This window comes from Trachurus trachurus (genome assembly GCF_905171665.1).
Source record: "Trachurus trachurus genome assembly, chromosome: 12".
Classification (NCBI taxonomy): Eukaryota; Metazoa; Chordata; class Actinopteri; order Carangiformes; family Carangidae; genus Trachurus; species Trachurus trachurus.
The window spans coordinates 17819038-17842365 of NC_139908.1; the positions used below are offsets into that span (position 1 = coordinate 17819038).

Below are 23328 nucleotides of genomic sequence, written 5' to 3' on the forward strand. Positions count from 1 at the left end.
AGCACTCAAACATCAGCAGGAATTTCCTTCATCTGGGTGATGTTTTTCAAGCAACTCTGCAAAGTTGCTCTCTGTGTCTCCTCAGTGTCCGAGTTGTCAAGCTTGTGTTCACACCGTCTCAGTGATGGCAGGTTGTTATCATCAGATACAATCTGGCTTAAAGACAAAATGTAGTTTACCTATAGCAGAGGTGGATGTACATCTTGACCTGTAACTGGATTTATGCTGCGTTTAAGACAACTTGGAAATAACAGAATAATCAGAACTACAACTTGAGCCGTTTTCCCACTAAAATTAGCGGGTCGACGCGGGTTTTTTAAACGCGGGTCGACCCGCTAACAATCGGCATTTGGCCCCTTTCCCATTGACCAAAATGAGCCGAGTCTGACCCCCCCGCTGAGGGATCAGACAGAGCATAAACCAGCCGCCCCGCTCTCATCCGCGGTGCAAGAGACACACACAGTCATGCCACAGCCGCCCGCCGCGGAGTGTCCGTCCGCCGAGGCAGACTCTCTGGCTGGCTGACCTGGAGCACCAGGACCGCGGAGGACAGAGAGTCTGCTGCGGCCGGATGACGGACCTCCGCGGCACAACACGTCAGTTAAACAGACTGTCGCTTCTTTTCTTTTCTTTTTTTCTATCGTTTTTGGTCAGTGTTCTCTGATGTTTTGATCCCAGTCTCGGATGAGAGCAGAGCGGAGCAGAGCTTTGTTTTGGTACGTGATATGAGACGCGACCGGCGCGATGACGTAGCGTCACGTAACGTTCAGTGTCATCACGTAAATTAGCGGGTTGACGCGGGTCTGGCGTTCCCACTGCAAGCCGAGCAGAGCCGAGCCGATTAAAGGCGATTTTAACCCGCGTCACTTGCCGAGTCGTTTGACCCGCGTCGACGCGGGTTGACGCGGCTCGGTGCGCCTTTCCCACTGCCACCAAAAGCCGATTGTTAGCGGGTTTAAACGGTTTTTTTGGCCAGTGGGAAAGGGGTATTGGAGATTTCCGACTTCCAATGTCATAGCGTTGAGGAGAAGGATGTGTGAAAGAAATTTGGCATTTTTTGGCTGATTACTGAACAAGAACAATAGAGGCTTTTATGCAGCAGCAATTTATGCTTATTTTGAAAGTTGATGAAAATGCGTGAAAACATTGACAAATAAATATTATAAAATATAAATATAAATATATAAATATTTTTTGTTACAATTCCATTCCCTTTATGCTGTTCAATTAATTTACAACTCAGAGCTATTTTTTTCTGAGTTGCAAGTTGTCTTGAAAACAGCATTAAAACAGAATAAAATGTGGAAAAATCAATTCACTCAAGCTGAGCATTTTGACATAGCGAAAACAGTGGAAGCTAGCATAGCTTGTTTGCTGTTACCTAACCTCCTCTGTTCAAGTAAAAGCTAAGTTAAACTGAATTTATTGCACCACAGTGACTGAACATTAGCAACATAAGCTAAACTAATAAGCTTCCAAGTTCACACACTTCCTGTTCGCAGTGATTACCATGTTTCAATTTAATGAAATTCAGTAGGCAACTTAAGAAATAACAAATTTAAAGAGAATGTTGTGAGAATATCCAGGAGGTGTGTTGTTGGTAGTCTCCAACCACTCCCTATCGCCACATTTCAGCAAGGCACTGTTGATGAAAAATTGGTTTCCTACATAAAGGGCAGTTTTTAGTGAATGACAGGCTACCAAAGTACCAAAGTCTTTCTCAAATATTGGGAAATTGTTTGAACTTTTGTATTTACTTTACTGAGATCAGAAATGTTGCCAGTATTTGCCGCTCTGCAGGACAGCAGTTGATATAACGTTGGGAATTTTATGTCTTGTGGTCTGCACACTTTCCCTGCAGCAAGTAAAAAAAAAAAAAAGGAAAACAAGGGTGAACACAGTGCTGCCAGCTCTAACAGCCTCCCGTTGTATAGTGTCTAGATAAGATCTTTTCAGGGAAACACTTTTCATTTTGATTAATAGTTGTTGCTTCTTGGATGACTGACAGATATTGGTCTGAACACAACTGGAAATGTGATGGTCCGCTGCTCTAACTTGTTTTGCATCCGTAAAGGAGAGACACAGAGAGAGAGAGAGAAACCCATGGTGTGTGGTTGTGTTTTAGTGTGTGGTGCTCACTATGTCTCTTTAGGGGAAATAATGATCACTTTTTACATTTTTCTTTCTAGCCTCTACTGTATAAATACATATATTTAACTAAAAGTGGTTAAAACCATAGCAACACCATTGTTGGTTTCAAATATCAGGCATCTGTCAGTTGACATCTGATAATTTACTGACAATTTGAACCATATAAGAAACCATAATAGAAAGCATCAAGATTCATCACCTCAGTCACCGAAGGCTGGAAATGTTAAGTTGCAAATACGTCACATTAGTATTATCCACTGTTCTTTTAAAAAAGGGATGCTGATCAAGCTTAAGATGCATAATCAAGAGTACACAATGGTGTATGTAAGTTATGATATCCAAACATGCTTTTAAGCCTTTGTTCAAGTGTCAACACACGTCCAACCAACACATAAGGTATACACATGTGTATCAGATTCCTTCTACATTCAGTTCCACACTGTGGGTGAAAGTTTTCAGGGTCGTTTCCACCCAAACACTTGGTGTTGTGGGTGTTTGTCTGCCAGCGGTAGCTGAAATCATAAAACCTATGAGAGTTTAACAGCCCCGCTGCTGTTTGGACTCCCAGCTCATTTCACCACTCTGTTTCACTCAATCTCTGTGTCTGGCCTCTCCGTGTTGTGGTCCCGTCACAAAGGTTTTCACAACCTTGGTGTTACTTTCATTATTTTGGAAACCCTTCTGGATATGGTAACTGTGCCGCTCTGCCAGGGTCAGGGCTCTGTACGGATCACATAGTGGGACTGAGGTCCAACCTGAAGTATCTCAACAAATATGCCAATACATTGATTGTCATTCATTTTTACAGATATTCAGGGTCCCCAGAGGTTGAACAACAACATTAATATTTAATAGTTTAACAGTTACTCATATTTATATCATTGTAAATTGAAAATATTGGGGGTTTCGGCCAAGCAACAAGCAACTTGGATGCTTACCGTTTTTCACCTTTTTTCATATTTTTTTCAGACTAAATTGAGGTCAATGTTACAGAGCACATTACACTGAAGAGAGACATTTAAAACGGTTTGATTCTTAACAATACTTAGTGGCTCAATCCCCAAAATCAGACGCCAACCACCGCTCTCTGTCCACACACATCGTTCAGTGCGTCTCTTTGCCCACAGCCCTTCTTCCCCTGATCTAAACTTGGTCTAAAATTGCTCTGTGAAAAGTCCTTTTTTAGTGCCTCTTGTGTCCATTGTGGAGCTTTGACAGTTGTTATTTTGGTCGTAACCTCACATGACAGGAGCATGTTTATGTGCGCGCCATTATCTTGAATGCAAGGAGACATTTTCCGGAAAACTGAACTCCCAACACATTAAGCATGTTTGAATGTTTTACATATTTCATTGGCTGTTTAGAAGTTTGTGGTTGTGAGGCTGTGGGTCGAGGCAGACGTCTGCACAACAACCACCGCTCCCTTCCCGCTATCTCCTTCCCTCTCTGTGTCTCTCCATCATATTACTTTGTCTCTTCTTTTCCTTCCCCTGCAGGCCTGGTTCTCTCTTTCCCCCCACTGTTCGTCTTCAAATATTGTTTTCTGTTTATCTCTCTCAGTCCCTTTGTCTCCTCTATTGATCAGTTTTTCACCACAATAAACAGATAGATTTCATGAATGGTTTGGACACCGGGTCCTATTTTCCATTACATAAACGTATTCTCTGTGTTAGTGTTTGTATGCCTGAGAGAGATTTAGTGTGTGCAATGTTGATGGTGTTAAAGGTGGTTGCGTTTTTTGCTCGGAACAAGGGAATTGAATCAAGCTGACGGAGAAATGTTGATATTCACATTAATGTGAACGTGATGGTGTGTATGTGTGGTGTCTTCAGTTTGGTTTGCCAGTGGTACTTTGGTTCTGAGCCTGGGCCAGTGGCTTAAGGGAATTGCTGATAGTTGTAAACAGTTTTTGATTCCTGCTGTCTCCCTATCTGACTTCTGCCGAGTCAAAAGTTGGAGATTTATTTCTGGCCCTCCTGCCTGCTGTTTTTGTTGTCCGATGCTGAGAACGTTGTCTTAACAAAATTGTACCCATCATCCTGTGCAGTGGGAGATTTACTGTCTCTGATCTGTCTCTCTTTGAGTTTTTGAAGGAGCTGTTTGGGTTCAACACTGTGAGTAATAGTAAAATCTAAAATCTAACAAGTCAGTTTCAGACAGTTTTCTCAACACATGAGAAAAACATTTTGCCCCTCAGGTTGTCAGAGAAATTTAAAACCTCTTATTTTTTAAAAATGACATGATATTCATTGGAGAGCCACAAAATGTTTTCCAGCGATTTTCATTTCAGGGAAAACATCACTAATACCCGCGAAGCGTCTTCATTTTATAATTAATTTGATAAATTCCTCAAACTGAACTAACCTAATAAAATTAAATTACATACAGAGAGGACACACTTAGCAAAACATTTTATGGGGCAATTATAAAGTAAGACATTATGCTTAAACACTGACGGGACAGTTACTGTATGCAGGACTTGTTTTTTGAGACACAACCTCTGGTGTTGCATGTAGGTGTTTCCAAACTGAACAATTGCAGCAAATATTTTTCTCTTTTCTCTCAACATTAAACAGTCACAAACTGATTATCAGGCCAATGCATTTTTGAGAGAAAAAGTTGTTAAGTCATACAAATTAACTTAAAGGTTTATGAGGAAAACACTGACTAAAACTGTTATGATGTGCAAGTCCAATAAAAGCTGTTTTGATCATCCACAGTTGCTTCACTCAGCCAAATCTGAGTATAACACCCATAAGATACACCATTGTGCTATAGAAACATTCAAATTCTATACAAATAAATACAACTCTGAATAAAAAGAAGTAGTTCCCTTGCCAAATCATTACTTTACCCTACATCTTTTTCACGTGGCTCTAACAAACTTTCATTAGAGGAAAGAGGGAGAAAGTATTTAAGTTACCCTAAATACATTGAATTAGCCCAATAGTATTGGCTGCTTATTGATGTGGTATGTAGTCACAACAAAAGTATTTACAATATCATAATAAATTCTTGCCACTCACGTGCATGACGGAGCAGGTAAAGTTTGAATGACAGATTTGTCTTTGGTTGTGTCATTCACATCCCTTCACAATTTCTAAAACGATGAAGCTTCAACAATGATATTTATGTGACCTCAGAACTGGATCTGTGGAGGAAGTCCATTAGTGACCTTTAGAGTCTTGGTGAGGTCAAACTGTCGAACGCTGGAGCAGAAGCTAAATGTATGCGTGTGTGTGTGTCTGCCCAGAAATATGAAGCCCTCCCACAGAGTTTAAGTAATAAGCAAGTTATTCAGTTTTATTACCTGGCAGTGACAGCTGAGGGATGAATCCTTGTGTGTCTGTGGAAGTGTGTGTGATGCCACAAACCTAAAATACTATATAATAGATAGAATATACTATGTGCTGAACTTAAGATACACACTCTGAACAATGAGAAATGCAGTATCCAGTTTAGTGGCAGTGAAACCAGTTTTCTGGTGATGATGAATCTTTAGAGCTGAGTCTGGTTTCCACCGCCTTTACTTTTTGCCTGTGTTCACTCTTGATTTAATTTACTTATTTCCCTGCATGATAATAACACACATACACGCACAATGTGACTACCTGGATGGTCAGTGTGTGTATCTATACTAAGTGCTCACAGCTGCATTGCTTTGACTCTCGGCATGAAACAGCTCTGCAGTGTTGTTCTTGACTTGCTCTGTCCTGAAGATTAACAGTGCTCCTTCAGTCAACAGACAGTCCTAGAGATTGATGGCTGTTTTCCTTGTGGCTCGCTGGGGTTTTCAAGACCCACGTGTTGTTTCTTAGCGGGACTGATGGACTGATGGAGTGGCTGGCTGGCTGGCTGCTGGTCGGCCGCTCTGTGGGGGTTTGTGTGTGTAAGTGTGAGTCTGTGACAGACAAAAACAGGCAGGAAAGGTGTGTGGACAGTGGATGCCAACTCTCACAAACAATGCCAGTGTGCATGATGACTGATGCCACCGTGTGTGTGTGTGTTTACAGGTCTTTTCAAAATTAAAATGTTGTGTTGTTTGGCTCAGAGTGAGAGTTTTCAATGTTTTGTTTTGCTGGATGATTCATTCATTCATCACAACTGTCTGCAGTTTCATTTCCTGTCAGTCAATTAATTGGCTAATCGCCGACTCTGACTGAGCCTTTGTTTCTTTGTCATTTCATTCAGCGTCATCCAGTGTTTTATCGCGACAGTGTGTGAAAGAAACCTGTTGGCATGTGTGTGTCTCTTTTATTAAAGGTCTAGTTGGTAGGGAGTCACGTACAGCTTGTTCTTCAGGGAGTAGTGAAGCAGGATAGGGTGGGAGGTTTGAGAAGTTGACATTTCAATCACCACAATCCCCGATGCGCCCACACTCACTCACACAGACACACACACAGGCACACAGACACACACACACACCTTCAGCCATTTGGTTTGAGGCTGATTCCCTGTGACAGCCTAAATATTTGGCTGCGTCCGGGCACCAAGGTAAATGCACCCCGCAAGAATGTTTTTACAGGGCGAGAGTGAGGGTGAGGGAAAGGAGGAGGAGGAGAGTGAGAGAGAGAGAGAGGTTTTGGACATAGATAAAGAGAGAGAGAGAGAGTAACAGAGAACACACAGAGAGAAAGAGAGAGAGAACTGTATTCACCGCTTCATAGAAATGTGGTTTGTGTGTCGGCCGTCTGGGTGAGCTACGTGGACCCAAGGTTGATTTTGTAAACAGTCTCCATACAGTGTGGGTGTAAGCAGATACAAGCAAGTTTATTAATGTCAACACTACACATTAATAGACACTTAAACATGTCCCTATATCTACTTAGATGCACTTTATAGCGTGATATAAGCCATTTATTAAATGTTATTTTAATGCTTAGAAATGTTAAATAGCTGCGGTCAAAGTAAGGTCCCAGTCACACGGACAAATAAGGGTACTGCAGTCATACTGCCCTACTTTGAGGACGCGTACTCTGCATGTGCGAATATGAATCAAAGTCTGTTGTGAAGGTAGCAGACACTGTCTCACCTAAACTGTCTTCAAACTCAACATCCATGTTTATTTTACAGCTCGCCTTGTAGAGTAACAGCTGAGTGGAGTGTCCGTGTTTTACGCACGTGGACGTCGAGCCTCACGCCTCAGTAACTGCACGGTGACCCTCATGTCCCCTTGCAGAAGCAAAAAGTAAAGTTACAGATAAGCGTTAGTGTCTACAAATTGAATTTCTTTGTGCAGACAGATGAATGCTCACAGACTTTAGCTCTGGACACATAGAAAAAGATTTTTTTGACACATAAAAAGCATTTAACAGTTGTGAGAGTTGAAATAGTTACTCACACAGCCAGGTTTGTTAAAGATGTCAACATACAGTGGTTGAAGCTTCGTGTATGACACTTTTAGAAAAAAAAAGATTTTGATTGAGTTTTTTTTAAAGTTCAATGTGAGCCCTGCTTGAATGTATTTTTGCAGCACACATTTTGAAAAGAGAGAAACTTTCTGTGCACGCACACACACATGCACACACACACACACACATACACTCTACTGTCTGGCTGAGGAGAGTTGTTCGCGTCAAGATTCATGAATTGAAATGTCCAAGATGGAAAGGAATAGTATATATCAGTCATTCTGGAGGATGTATTTTTCCTTTCAATTTTTGGTCATTATTTTTAAAGATAGAGTCTGGAGATTTTTCACTGTGTGGCTTGGTGAAGAAATCATCTTTCTATTTCTCTGTCTTCTCTTTGACACTCTTCATTCTCTGTCTCTCTGGTGTTGGAAATCTCAGCCTCACATTTCCTTTCTTTTTGTCTCATATTGGAAAATTAATAAAGCTATCCTCAAAGGTCTGCCTTCAGCTCTGCAAAGGCTGCAGTAATCCACGATGATGAGGCATTTAAACACACACACACACTGACACACATACAAGGACAGACACATACATACGTAGGTACAAACACACAGAGAAACCTCCTAATCTTGCACAGGTGTACACACACACTTCCATGCACGAAAACACACACGCAGCGAGGAGGTCATTAGTGACCTGTGGAATGCAGGGGTCAAATCTTAAAAGACCTGGCTGATAGAGGGGATGTGTAGGATCAAAGGAAGGAAAGGAGGAAAGGAGGGAGAGATGGATGGAAGGAGGGATAGGAGGAGAGGGAGGGAGGGAATGTACAGGATCAAAGGGAGGGATGAAATGATGGCAGGATGAATGGAGGAGGAGAGGGGAATGGGAGGAAAGAAAAGAGTAAGAGGAAAGAAAGAGTAAAATGTGCTGGGGAGGAGGTGGAAGGAGAGAATGGAGGGTGGAAAAAAGGAGACAAGGGGAAGAGAAGGAGGTAGAGGAGGAGGGACGGAGTGTAGAAACAATACAGATAACTCAAACTGACAGGTGTGTGTGTGTCTCTGTGTGTGTGTGTCTGTGTTTAAATGGTGGGCTTCCAGCCAGAAAGTGAAAGCTCACTTGTGCAGTGGTGAAAGATTTATGTGCGCAGATGAGTGCATGTGCGTGTGTGCGTGCATGTGTGTGAGTGGGTACTGTCAGTGAATACCTGCTGAATGAAACTGTCAGTTTTTTGCAACCACATTACCCATTAGCTACTGTTGATACGGTCATTAATCTATAAATATCTATCAAAAATACATTATTTGATGTAATTTTTGGGCAAAATTCTGAAATTTCCAACACTAAAAATATCACTTTGGAAACTGTAATGTGTATGCATGTGTTCACTATATGCACTCATTTACCACAAGCAAAGTGTGGAAAGATAGAAGAACATTACTTATGAAATTATTATTGGTTGGTTGTATATAAAAGCTGTGTCTGTCTGCTACTTATATGAAAACGTAACCTCATCTTGTCCGTGTTATGAAAAAACAGAGAGGTTACTTCCTAAACTTCCAGTGTGGTCAAATTACCAGGTGTCGGTCAAAAATGTTGGATTATAGTGTCAGAGTCACTCCTCTGTAAAAGCCGTGGCCGTGCCGCTGAACTCCTGATAGGTCTTGTTTTAGGGCTGACTGCTCCGACTAACATTTCACTGATAACATCACTCATAAGTTACATGCAATCCATATCTCTGTCTATTTCTGTCCGCCTTCATCTCTGCCTGCACTCTCTTCCTCTAAGATTGCACTGATAACATCAGTGCCAAAAGTCTTTCTTTCTTTCTTTCTTTCTTTCTTTCTTTCTTTCTTTCTTTCTTTCTTTCTTTCTTTCTTTCTTTCTTTCTTTCTTTCTTTCTTTCTTTCTTTCTGATTTGATTTCTTTCTTTGCTGATTTCTGGTAGAAATGTCTGGTGTTCTCCACTTGGTGTATGACAGTGCGAGCGAGCAAACAGGCGAGAGAGAGAGAGGGAGAGTTATATTACTCTGATAACATCACAGAGTCAGGAGGAAACAGAGGAGCTGTTGGAAGTCTTCATTTGTACTTGGGACATGGCCAAGGCTCATTGAATTGGCTGCAAATCCTGTGTGTGTGTGTGTGTGTGTGTGTGTGTGTGTGTGTGTGTGTGTGTGTGTGTAAGAGGAAAGAAACTGCACCTCTATCTGAGCGCAGTTTGTCAACAGTGTGGGCAAGCTACTTTTGAAACACTTGTTCAAACTCAGAGGCGTGCTGTCTTTGCTCAAATATTTTGCACACAATAAGTCAGGCACACACACACACACACACACACACACACACACACACACACACACACACACACACACACACACACACACACACACACACACACACACACACACAGGGAATAGACGCACATGCTCCTCTTTAATATCCTAATAAAATTGAATTGGAAATTAACCGACTGAAACACTCTCCAAACCCAGCGCCAGTACCTTCAATCAGAGTGACTTCAGTTGGCCACATGCTTTACTGTACAGGAGCCCATCTTTATGTTTAAAAGCTTTTCACTTCACACTGGATTCGCACATTTACATGACACTTAAAAAACTGGACTGGACTAAAACACCCAGATAATGCGATTAGAAACTTCTTCTGCATGTATACGCAGTGCAATGCATGTGTGCATGCTTCACAACAATGGCAACGGCACAAAGCAGCAACCAGCAAGAAAAGGTGTTATATAGCCTACTGTATATAAAAAAAAGGAAGGCCAAGGCCCAACCCAACCCGAGTCATTTGTATATATTTTCATCCAGAACCCCGTTGAGAACTCTAATCCAGTTGTTTACTCGGTAACTGAACCACCTAAGTTGAGGAGGAAGCCGCCATGTTTCCATCAACTGTCAGATTTTCTCCGTTGCTTGTAAACTGGGACAGAATTACGATGAGATGCCCAACTTGAGCTGAGCATATAACTTGACTTATGTAAACGCACTGATTGTGACAGGACCTTACATACAGTTTACATACATTCTACATTTTCACACAGAAAAATAGTATCATTGACATGTTGTTGCTCAGGTGAAATACCTCCAGTTATCATGTTGTGTTTATGGTGAATATAACAACAGTAGTATATTAGCATGAGAGCCGTGTGTTGAGCTGCATCTGAATTCTGCTCGGTTTCGGATGAATAGAAGTTGAGCACATTGAGGCAAAGACATGGCGGCACTAATTCTCCTACAGGTGCCATTAAACCATTGCAGAGGAAGAAGGTGCAACAAAATGAATCAAAATGAAATCGATGAATAAATTGATGGCGATAACTGTATTTCAATTTCTTGTACCATGCCCTCACCCTCTGTCAGCTGGGATTGGACCTCCCCTGTGACCCGATGGATGGATGTTTCTTGTATTATTTGAGGAACGTCTCATCATCAACACACAGATCTGATGTTTTCACTTTCTTCTCGTCAGCAGATTAGAGGCTTCAGTGGACATTTAAGCTACATCTCAGTTCTCACTTCGCTTTATCACTGCATCAAGAGTTCCTTGGCAAATGCACACAAAAATAGGTGGATGGAAACGCACATACAGTACAGGCAATTAGGGATGGACAAACATGGATGCAACTCAGTCCTGGTTCAACGTATGATTTGTCACGTCTCCCGTACAGACGACATTATGTACTCAGATCCCGGCACGAGACGGTTTCACTTTGTCAAGACGGCAAAAAGCCATTTGGCCATATTTGGTTTAGCTCCCAAATTACTACTTGAATACACTTGACTTGTTTCCTCTTTCTAAGTTTTGGAGGAAAACTAATAGACTTGTTTGCTCGTTGATCACGCAGTAGCTTGGGATAAGAATTGACTAAAATTCTCTGTTGGGCTGTAAATTGTGTATTTAAATAGATAATTACATTGATTGAACAATGATCCCCCCCCCCCTCTATGTACAAAAGATGGTTTGAAGTTGCAATAAAAAGCCATGTGACTTGCAGGCTCGGCTGTAACGTCTGTTGTCAGTTCTCGTGCACAGTGTGTCATATGCTTGTGAAACAGCTCGAAATGTCTCGCTCCTAATGATGCCACTTCTAGCGAGCAAACATTTGGCCTTGGCGCGTAGACTTTTTCCACTCAATTTCAAGCAAAATTGCCGCCATCTGTCTTTGTAATTACAGTTCTCAACAGACTAATGATTTTTATGACTGTTGGAAAGTGATCCACCGTTTCATAAATGCAATTAATGTAACCTCTCCTCACAGATCCTCCACTAAGCATGCTTGCGACTTGTCTCGGCTAAGCCAACATACTCTATTTTTTTTTTTTTCTTGTTTTATGGCCCGAGCTGCTGAACACTCCAAATCTCCACATGTGGGAATCTGAGTGTGATGATGTTTGCTCTGGATGCACACACCCACCCCACTCCATCTCAACAAGAGGAGACATTTCCATGACAAAGGACAATTATTGACTTTCATTGGCTCCGCTTGCTTTGATATCAGCAAGGGGTGTGTCCGCGTGTCTGTGTGTGTGCGTGCTCGAGGGGCGGTACAAGAAGAAACAGGGGGGACCTGATGAAAGGAGCCGAGTGGGAAAATGCACCCACTGACCCACGGTGCTCTAACAGAAGAGGAGGATCACGGAGGAAAGAAAAGAAATCATTCGTTAAGGTTTTCTTTCTTTCCCTCCCTCCTCCTCTCTGCTCCCGTTTTCTGCATCCTCCTTCACGTTCTTCTTGTTTGTGTTTTCCTCCCCTCTGTCTCTTTCCATCCCACTTCTTAACTCTCTTTCTTTTTATCTGGCCATGCCTGATCCTCCCCCTCTCTCTCTCTCCCTCTCTGCCCTCCTGTCCCTCCTCCTCCTCCCTTCACAGCCATAATTTAAGGGGCTGAAAGGCACGGCGAGCGGAGAAAGAGGAGAGAGCTGAGAAAAAGGGGAGACCCTGCAGATGAGGGCCTTCCTTCATGGACGTGGCACAGATGTGAGGGTGTTTTTGTGAAATGAGTCGGGGAGGGGCGGCGATAGGCTAATTTGCGTGGCATAAAGACGGGGCCCTTTTCATATGCAGAGCGCCACTTTGATGCGCGGCCGATGAAAGCTGGAGGGAGCGCGGAGGAGAGGAGAAGAGAGGGTGACGGAGGGGTCCTTTGTCCCCTGACAAGAAGGCATCTGCTCCACGCTGCCCTCCTCTCCTCCTCTCCTCTGCTGCGCCGAGGCTCCCACAATTGGCCGACCCGGAGAGAAAAGTGTCATCAGAGCACCTTAGAAAACAGAGCATGAAAAAACAGCCGCTTGGTTTGGCCTGCTCAGCGTACGGGTATGCATATCAATACAGAATCCATTTGACGCGAGATCTAAGAGTTCACACACACACACACACACACACACACACACACACACACACACACACACACACACACACACACACACACATACATATACATGGACGCACACACATAGCTGAATACATGCACAGATGCACACTTAATTGTAAAAACATGCAGACATACTGTAGATGCATTTACATACTACCACAGCTGACAAAACACATCTACACTTTGACAGATTGTCCCCTTTGAGAAACAAATAAACCATGCAATCTTCCTTCTTTCATGGGAATCAAGATCAATGGCTTGCAGGGTGAAAGGTGCTCATGTGTGTGTGTGTGTGTGGTGGAGAGATCAGAGGGGAGACCGTACGCTGAGGTGAGTGGCGGCGGTTTCTGTGTCTGTATCAGTCTCGCTGTGTGTAGGACCGTCAGCGTGGGCCTCGCTCGCTCCTGTGTATGTGTGTGTGTGCACGTATGAATGAATACATGTGTGTCCTTGCGGTGGTGATCATAGGCGGCAGGCTCACCAGGGCCCTCTCACCAAACACAGGCCGATTTCACGCTCGCACAATAGCTAAATCTCTGCAGCAGAGCAGAGAGGGTTTTGGCAGGAAAAGCTCAGACTGTCTCAGATTCTGTAACAGTTGTTCAGTTCAGGCCCACATCACTTACTCTTTTCACCCAGGATGGTTCAATACCAGGATTTTGACGTGACTGACATTCATGGTCCCCAGAAGATAAATCATCATGGCTGTGCTTGTAGTGCCACTATTGAGATTCACTTTTTCCTATTTTAGTGAAATATACAGTATAAACAAATATCAGAGGGATATTGCATCAAAAGTTGGATTAAAGTTAACCTCAGGATACAATCTTAGATCTTGGTCAATTGCCTTCATCCATTTCAGGTTGAAAGTGTTGTTTATGATTTAATACTCATTGGTATTGCGATCAGCCTTAACTTTATCTGTAAAAATCTGCAACAAATCAGGATATTTTTAAGCACAAAGATGTGAGTATGGCTGAACATGTTCAGCTGTAATATTGGAGATTGGACAAATCTCCATCCCCTTAATTTCTGATCTGTAATTATTCTTGTTTGCTTTCTCTGAGTGGATCCATAAAACCTCTCAGAACCAGCCATTTGAAACTGTTCCTTAATTCAACATGAAGAAAATTTCTAAACTACTCAGGCACACTTCATAAATCATATGCCTGTGTTACGGTTTTAAGTTTGGCAAATGTAGATATGAATCATGGTCAGATTCCTCCACATTTCCTTTCCTCTTGCTGAATCAGTGCAACAACAGTGATGTTCGGGAAGCCAGAGTTCACAACACATCAATAACTGGTGGTCACTGTGTCATTGTAGGTCATCTTCGCCCTGAACCAGACGTTACTACAGCAGGAGTCTCTGCGGGCAGGAAGCCTCCAGGTTCCCTACACCACCGAAGACCTGATCAGGCACTACAACTGTGGAGATCTCAACTCCATCATCTTTAATCACGACACCTCACAGGTCAGTCACCACGACCTCTTGACCTTTTGGAGTGTCTCACTGACACAACCCTTGACCTCTTACCTTCACCTCTGACCCTCTGACTGACCTTTCACCCCACAAACTTACTCCTACACCCCCCACGCCTTCTCTACACTGTTGCCAATTTACTCCTTTCACATCTTCTTCATCTCTCCATTCTCCTCCTCGTGTTCTTTGTCTTAATTCTTCTTCCTCTCAACACAGATTCATTCCTTAGGCTTTTTTTTTTTTGGTCAGAAGAGCAATTTGACAAAAAAATCAAACCAAATCCAGAACAAGCACAACCTCTTCTTCCTCTTTTCATCTTCACTTTTGCGTCTAAACTGAGCCATCACCTCTTCAAACCCTGTAGGTTCCTAACTTCAATAATGTGACGCTGCCACCCAGCGAGCAGGTGACTGCCCAGGAAATAGACAGCTACTTCCGACAGGAACTCATCTACAAAAGGAATGAGAGGATGGGCAAGAGGGTCAAGGCGCTGCTGGAGGAACATCCCGACAAGAGCTTCTTCTTCGCCTTCGGAGCAGGTCGGTGTTAAAAACAGTCTTGGGATAAAATGGGATAAAGGGATAAAATGGGATAAACTAATGAAGTAAAATATTTCTGTGGCATCACTTGCACCAAATGTCATGACAAAAACAACATTTACATCTTTATTAGTCCTTGCTCATGTGTCCGTTCATTAAGGTGCGTAATACGATTACTTTTATCCCCACTACAAAACGACTTAAATTCCTCTTTTTGTTGGGAGAACACTTGTGCAAAGGAGATAGAAGGAGTATTAGTGTGAGCAGCTTAACAAACTCATGCGGAGAACGAGAAAACAAAGACGACCGAAGAAACAGATCGGAGGAGTGGTACTCACTGAAAATCCTACTTCTCCTGATCTGGTAGCCAGTACAGCTCCTTTTAGAAACAGAACAAGAATGTAAAATAGAAATGTAGATGTATCTAATATACATTTTCCCATAATTCCCTCTCTTTATGTTGGACATGACAAAGCAAATGTCTTCAGGAGAGTTTGAAAAATTGAAAAATTGTTTTAATTTGGTATCACTTGAACATGGGTCCTCACATTAGACTTTTATCAGTGTCGAGGAAGGTGCCATGGCACAGTAGTGAAGCAGCCATTACTCTATTGCAATAAATGCAGGTTGATGATCTGCAGCTGATCAGTGGCTTAGCTGACAAAAGCACTGATGTAGAGCTGAGGGCCTTTATCAGCTGAGGGTCCAAATAAAACAAGAGTTGTGTTGCATCTAAATAAAGGGTTCAATAAAACATCCCTTTATCAGTTCAAGGCAGAGCAGAAACTGACACTTGGCCTGATGGAGCTATTTCATGTAGCTTTAAAAAATGTCATTTTTATACTTCAAATTCCTCTGTAACTGAGCACCGGCCTCATAAGCAGCAGCTGTCTGATAAAAGACTTGAGTTGAAACAGGGAGGATGGAGAGAACAGATAACAGCAGAGGAGATTCAGTCTACCTGACCGTGGATGACTGTGTGTGTGTGTGTGTGTGTGTGTGTGTGTGTGTGTGTGTGTGTGTGTGTGTGTGTGTGTGTGTGTGTGTGTGTGTGTGTGCGTGCGTGCATGTGTGTGCATACTCATGCTTCTTGGTCGGGGGTTGTGTATCCAAGGCTGGCCAGTCCCAGTCTTTGTCCGGCTTGAGTCTTGTTGGTTTGTTTGGCCCGGGTTGTTCAATCACAGCTCTGTTCACACCTAATAAAGATGACAAGACACATTGTAATCATTAGTTCAGGAGGCTTTTCAGTTTAGATAGTGAGTACGTTTTTATACCTACATTGTGCAAAAATATTTAACCTTTGCTATATTTACCAACTATAAGATTCTGTGCTTATACATTCAGATTTTCTTATGAATTCTGCACTGAATAGTGATAAATAACAGGCCCAGTTTCCCACAATTCACAGCTATGTGTATGTGCAAACATGCAGAGAAGCAATAAATCTTTGAGAAGGCGAAAACAACAATTTTGCTTGAAAAATATTTTTTTAAATTTGTGGCTGTGTTGTAAATTATATCTTTAAATTGAACATTAGAAATGAAGAGTTAGAGGGTTAGGCTCACTCTTTTGATGATACATTTAGATACAAATTCTTCATGTTAGACAATTAACCAAAGAAAGTGAGACACAGAGGAGCAAAGAAACCAAAAAGGAAGCCAAACCAAAACAAATGTCACAGTTAGTTCCATAAATTACCATCAGATTTACTAAAGAAATGAAAAGGTTTTACAGCTCCAGTAAAATTTCCATTTTACACACTATAAACTTGTACTTTATACAGTATTTATCAGAATATTGGCTCACAAGCAAACTAAGTGGATTGTGACCATAAAAGCTTTTACAAAGTTTATGATAGTTTCACAGTCAAGAGCAGATAACATATATCTGTTCCTCCAAAGTTTGATTTTGTTCAATTTGTATGGCGGAGAGACAAAGGATCAAATTTCAGTGTCATCAGTTTCACAGTCAGATTTCCCTCATGATGACATCGTCAGAAACATCTTCCTCCAAGGTTTTCTTTGGTCAGTCACAAGCAGAAAAGCAGCTTTGAGCGCAGAGAAAGAGACAGAGAGAGAGAGAGAGAGAGAGAGAGAGAGAGAGAGAGAGAGAGGCCTTCACAGTCTGTTGGTTTCTGAGCTGGCAGGAAACAGCTGAGGAAAAGCAGACACACACACACACACACACACACACACACACACACACACACACACGTCCTAACAGGGAGTACATTTCACGGCGTGTCCCTAAGGAGGTACCTTTACAAGGGCTTGGTCTAAAAAGGTGTGTGCCTCTGTGAGTGTTTGTGTGTGTGTGTGTGTGTGTGTGTGTGTGTGTCAGTGAGTCGGTGAGTGAAAGTGATACGGCCAATCAGCCCAGAAGCACCGGTCTTAGACATACGGAGGGCAGGTTGGGTCGGCATGTACAAGGAAGGGGATGGGGCGCATTAGGGTGCAGTCACACACATACACACACACACACACACACACACATACTAGCCCCCAAGCCATACCTTCAACAGACTTGGTAAAATGTGTCCTTAATTATCCCTGGAGGGGTCAAAGGACACACACAGACGTAGACACACACACACACAGACACACACACACACACACACACACACACACACACACACACACTACAATGGTGCCCATTATGTCAGCGCAGTCAACTTCCCTGCTACAATTAGCAGTGAGACCGGTCTTATCAGTGAGCATCTCATGTCTCTGTATCAGTACAACACAAGCCTGATGAAACATGGTTATATTGCCTTTATACATTTTGATAATAATTTACTGAAGTGTCAATACAAGGCGACCAGGAACTGGAAAAAAAAAAAAAAAACTTAGGTAGGATACATTGTGATCACTTGAAATTCATCCAGACCTGGTGACAAACTACATTCAGAGGAATTGGTGTGTTGGTGTGTTTTCTATAAAGAGGAGTCACATATTTAACATATTTATCTTCCTAATCATCCCATTAGCCTGCAGGGCTTGGCCTGTAGATTCCTGACTGACCCATGTGGAAAATAGCTGAGAGGGTTTTCAATTTTGCCTTCCATAAACTTTATTGCCACAACAAGTTAACAAAACAGTGTATATACCTGATAATGTATCCCCTGTCAGACGGGCTGGGTTTAAATGCTGTTATGCCAAAAGATATCAGAAGAGTTCAGCATCAAAGTGTTTGTTCGTCCTGGTGACTCAGTGTTTATGGATGCTTCATTCATGTTTGTGTATCAGGAGTGGCCAGCTTAATCATCTGAAAAAGTATACATTGCAAGTTTTTATCTGATGAGGTAAACGCTGAAAGCTTCCATTCCATGCCATGTGTTATCTATGATTTTCAAATGTAATACATTTTGTTTTTGTTAGCTGCTGCAACAAAATGCATCATCAGTGTAGATCTGTAGGTTTGTGACATGTTAACCCCACTGAACTCCACACGGGCTCCAACAATAAGATCATGGGGTATAACACAGGAAACAGTAACTGGATAAATGTGCTGGTTTTCTTTGTTATCTATGTTCAATGGGAAAGAAATATTTGTTTTCTCTCTTTTTTTTTTTTGAGGTTTTGGAAATTGTTTAAGGAGAGAGCATTAACGGTCGGCAGTTGCACACTGCCAAACCAGAGTTAATGTTTTCTAACCCTAAATGATTTCTCATGTGCTTACAGCATAGGCACGCACACGCACACACACGCCCTCGGCCATGCACTCTTTCTCTCTTTGTCTTTCTTTTATCTGCACTTTCTGTGTCATTAGATCAATAGATGTAAGAACAAAAAAAGAAGAATCTTCGTGTCTAACTATTTGTTTTCAAAAAGTTATGTGAAAATACAAATATTCAAGTTATACATAAATAACAAATTCATTTTTCTTTGAAACGGTGCTAATTAGTATGGATCTTTATATCCTGTAATCAGAATGACTGAGAGTCTTAACAGAAATTTATCACAGCTCTTAAGATCGATGTCGCCAGGAACATGAGAGCTTTCGCCAGAGCAGGGAAACATTTCAATAATCATATCATTATTATGCCATAAAAAGAGTTATAGACACCCTATTACTACTGTCCCACTAAAGCCTAAAGTACTGACTCTGGTTGTGTCCGAACTGAGCAGAACGGGGCCTGTGACCAATTTTTTTAGCTGCTGCAGTCTGTCCTGGGCGGTGGTCAGGGAGGCAACAGTCAGACAAACAGTAGCGGCCACCGGTCAACAACATTCAGCCCAGAGGAACACACACGTCGCTCTCTAACTGACCACATTAGTGGCTTCATTACACACAACAGAGTGGATCCAGACACAAACAGGAGAAAGAGATGATAAGGGCTGCCTACAGCTGTGTCACATTTACGTAGCACACCCATGATGACCACCCACTGGTTTGTTTGATATCGTGGGGGATATTGTGAGATGATTTATGGACTATGAAAAAAAACTTGTGGAACACAAAGTTTGTTATCACTCTATCATATCATCTTATTATTGCAAAATGCTGAATAGCTCTCAGCCTCTAAATCAAAACAAAAGGGTCAGTAGGGTAACAGAGCAACCTTTAAAACTTTCCTGACGTTACAGTACAATGCAAGTGGCTGTGAACAAGAAGGCCCTGAACGTAACTCCAAACCTGGCTTTGTTGCTGAAGAAGCATTTCTGGCAGGTAAAATGTGCCAGTTATTACACTATTTCAGGAAGCGTTTGACTCAGACAAGCCTCTTTTCTATCCACGACGGTAGAAATGTGCCGATTTTTCCACTTTTCCCGCTACACAACTTAAACCCCTTCCCTGTCTTACCCCGCTTTGAGTATTAGGGTATTGTCATGCCTCACTATACTTTACAGCGCTGTAAGTAAATACCTCCTCGAAATTTGTCTTCTCCCCCCATCTGTTTGTCTGAAATACCACGGCCATCACTCAGCGTAAATGATGATGTTGAAAAAGCGCCATGTGTTCAGACAGGCATATGGAAGCTGTTATTGCTCTGCGCCATAGGTACAGCAACCCAACCCATGTATACAATCTGAACCCATGTTCCTTTTATAATCTCTGTCATACCCTGGCACTCTTGACTTTAATAAAATGATGTGTTTACATATCGCTGAAGGCTGAGGGCTCCGTTTCTGCTGGCTCCTACAAATTCTTTTCTTTTTCTCTTTTTTTCCCAAGCTGAACTTGAATGCATCCATGTTTCAGTCTTATCCCCAAGCTGCTTAGCACATCATGATTCCCCTCAAACTTCGCTCCATAACCACAAATTTAAATATTTGCGGCTGTGTAATTGCCAGTGTGGTTGACAGGCTCTAACGGTTACTGTACTTTGAAATGTTTGACTCTTTTCACAGACAATTAAGGTTCGCCTTTGGATCTTTTAGCTATTTAGGTTGGTAGGGCCGCGCTAAAGTGAATACCCCTCGGTTAGTGAGCTGTGATGTGCGGTGGGTAGCCTGTAATAAATGGATGGCTTGGCCCCATGAGCTGCGGCTCATGACAGAGGTTGACATGAACTCATAACTCACGCAGAGCACCTTGACTTGTCAGTGTGTGGGTAGCTCTCGGTACTGGAGCAAGGAAATAGTCACTTAATACACTGTACTTACTGAGTCCACTGCAGTTTAGGAGTCAGCACTGTGCAATGACAGAGCCAAATTTATGATAGTAAATACTGAATTAGACTGAATTTGCGTTAAAGGTGGTTTATTTGAACTACGTTCTGGAGCAGAGCAGGACACAAACTGGATTGAGCTGTGCATTGCTTACAGTTATCAATAAAATATTCAATTAGCACAAAATTTAAAATAAAATGAATATGATCAATTTAATTTTGCAAGCAATTGCGAACAGTGTCAAGTGTCAAAGTGTCGGGTAAAATAGCTGCAATCCCATGCAGCCAAACCTGCAGAACTTTATGTTGAATTCTCAAAGTTTCCAGGTCTAAAAGAGACTAAATAGGCTGTGTGTGTTGAGAAGTGTCTACAATGATGCACAATATTCCCACAGGTGTTAACATTAAAAAACACGGAGTCTGTTCCTCTGTGTAAATGTCATAGCTTCAGTAAAGAACTGTAACCAACTGCTGCAGAATATGACACAGTCAGACAGTGTTGGATGAGCTCATTTTAATCTTATTTAGCAGGGAGTCTCAAGAAAATTCATAGATGCCTCTCTAAAGCCTTGTGCATACAGTATAAACTAAGATTTAACTACCCCAGTGTGTGTAATATTTTAGGTTCAGTTGAAGCTGATTGACTGGATATTCCTTTTCAAACTCTTGTTCTAAATCCCCAAGCCAAATCTTTTGCGTACCTGGCCCAAATCCCTCCAGTGTGATTTCATGCTGTGCTCTACATCACTGCGGTCGTGGCCCTGCTTCACTTCTTTTTTTTTTTTCTGGTGGTGTGAAAGTCAAAAATGTGGTGCTTTTTCACAGCACCTCACCTTCATAAACAGCCAGTTTACAACTGTTTGGGGCAGCCGCTGACATAAGTACACACATGTCACACAGCGCCATTAAAATCCAGACCAGACCTACCACACACTTGGTAGGGAAGCGGGCAGGCAGGGGCCAACCGTCTGCCAAACCTGGATTAAGTCCCGGATTTAAGTTTGAATGACACCTTTATGCTATAACTTTTTATTTTAAGGTTTTTTTTTCCAATTTGTGAAGTTACATCATGTAAGAATAATTTTTGGTAACATGCTTTTGGTTTAGGGGGTGTCATTTTCCCTTTATCCACCAACTCATTTTCAGACTTTTTTTTTTCTCGAAAGTATAACCCATAATCCTTTGGTCCTGATTGGTTCGGTGACACCTGTGGTTCCTGGTGGTAACAGCAAACGCAGTTTCCTACAGCTTTGAGAAAAACACACAAGTAGAGCAACCACTGTTTCAGTTTACAATGTAGCAAAATAAACTCATGTCTATTGAAACCTGATCAACTACTTGAATACAAACTCAAATGTTAGCTTTTTTGTGTTAGAATAAAAGCCCTGTATTCCACCAGTTAAATGCTTTCAGTGTCCAAGTAGAAAAATGCTACGTTTACATGATGTAACTGCAGAGTGAATGTTTTTAACATGCATACATCATTTACCATGATTCTCTGATGCACACAAAGCAATATGAATGCACATTTGTCTGCTATAGTAACAATGAAAACTACTCTACAGAAAGGTCAATATATTGAATGGCTATTGTTGAATTGGTGTAACTTCAGAAGTGTTACATGAAATTTCATCTTGATTACATAGCTAAATCAAACAGCAAAGTTATCTTGTTTAAGTGAAATGATATAGCCACAGTGAATTGGCTGCATTTGGTGTCTTATCAGTGACTCTCAGTTTTTCATCTCCACTTTTGTTTATTATGCTTTAATGGCCAGCGTTGGTCACTGGACAATGTCGCTGTCAAAGTTTGCCAATCCATCTGCGTGGGGCTTCTTCTTGATCTTCTTCCTCCTCATACTCCTTCTGTAATCATAGTTGCATATTTATGGCCTTAAATTCAAACCAGATAAACATGAAAAACATTTAACTGGTCAGATGTTAAGATGTCAGGAGCATCTGTGATGTATCCCGGGTACATCTCTGCCTCTTCTTAAATGGGAGGATAAACCTGTCAGCCACTTTGGATAACTAACTGGCTGTTGAGTGAAACGCACCTAAACATATACATTTTGTTGCACTCATCAGGTCAGAGGCCTAAGTCTCTGTGCTCCAAAGACATAGCTCATATAGGCCACACTTCCCTCTCAGTCATAGCAGTGAACGCCTGTCACAACAGCTTGTTGTGATTTATTGAGAGAGTTGAACTTCTCACCCCTGATCCCATTCAGACCCAGCATTACTTCCTTATGCACCTGGAACCGGCTCTTTACATGCCTGCCCAGGGGCTAAACTTTCATTTGGACCAGAAATACCTCACTCCTATATGAAAGGGGAAAGGGAAAAGAAAATTATATCTTTAGCTAGTGAGCAGCAGTGCATCTATTGATGATTCTGAGTGGGAATTGTTATGAAGGAGCTGTCCCTTTTCATTTTGGGGCTAAAACATGAAGGAGAACACGCTGCCTACAGGGGATGAAGATATGAAAAGACAGAGGAAAACATGACTTGTGTGATTTGTGGCTTCCACTCTCTCCTGCTCTCTCTCTAACTGTGGGGTTATTGAATACTTTTTTGTTTAGCTAAAGCAGATATTTTTCTGGTTCGCTGTATGAAAGAAAGAGCCTGTGTTGCTGGCCATGTATACCATCACATTCTCCAATGCCACAGGGCACTAGTTTGAGTTTTTATACTCAAATTAGCTTTATTATATTTATACATTCATGACTTGTGATGTAGTTGGCATTATGGTTGGACAGTACAAGAGTTATTTCTTTCAAGTCAGGGTTTCTGGGTCAATGTCTAA

General features: G+C 41.9%; 1 protein-coding gene across 1 annotated transcript in view; it reads left to right on the top strand.

Annotated features, from left to right (window-relative positions):
- Positions 1–23328, top strand: part of trabd2a (TraB domain containing 2A) — a 55378-nt gene that overhangs the window by 13948 nt on the left and 18102 nt on the right. The window contains exons 3-4 of the mRNA XM_083983042.1: positions 14218–14364; positions 14738–14912. Coding sequence (XP_083839168.1) covers positions 14218–14364; positions 14738–14912 — 322 coding nt within the window. The remainder of the gene's footprint in view (positions 1–14217; positions 14365–14737; positions 14913–23328) is intronic.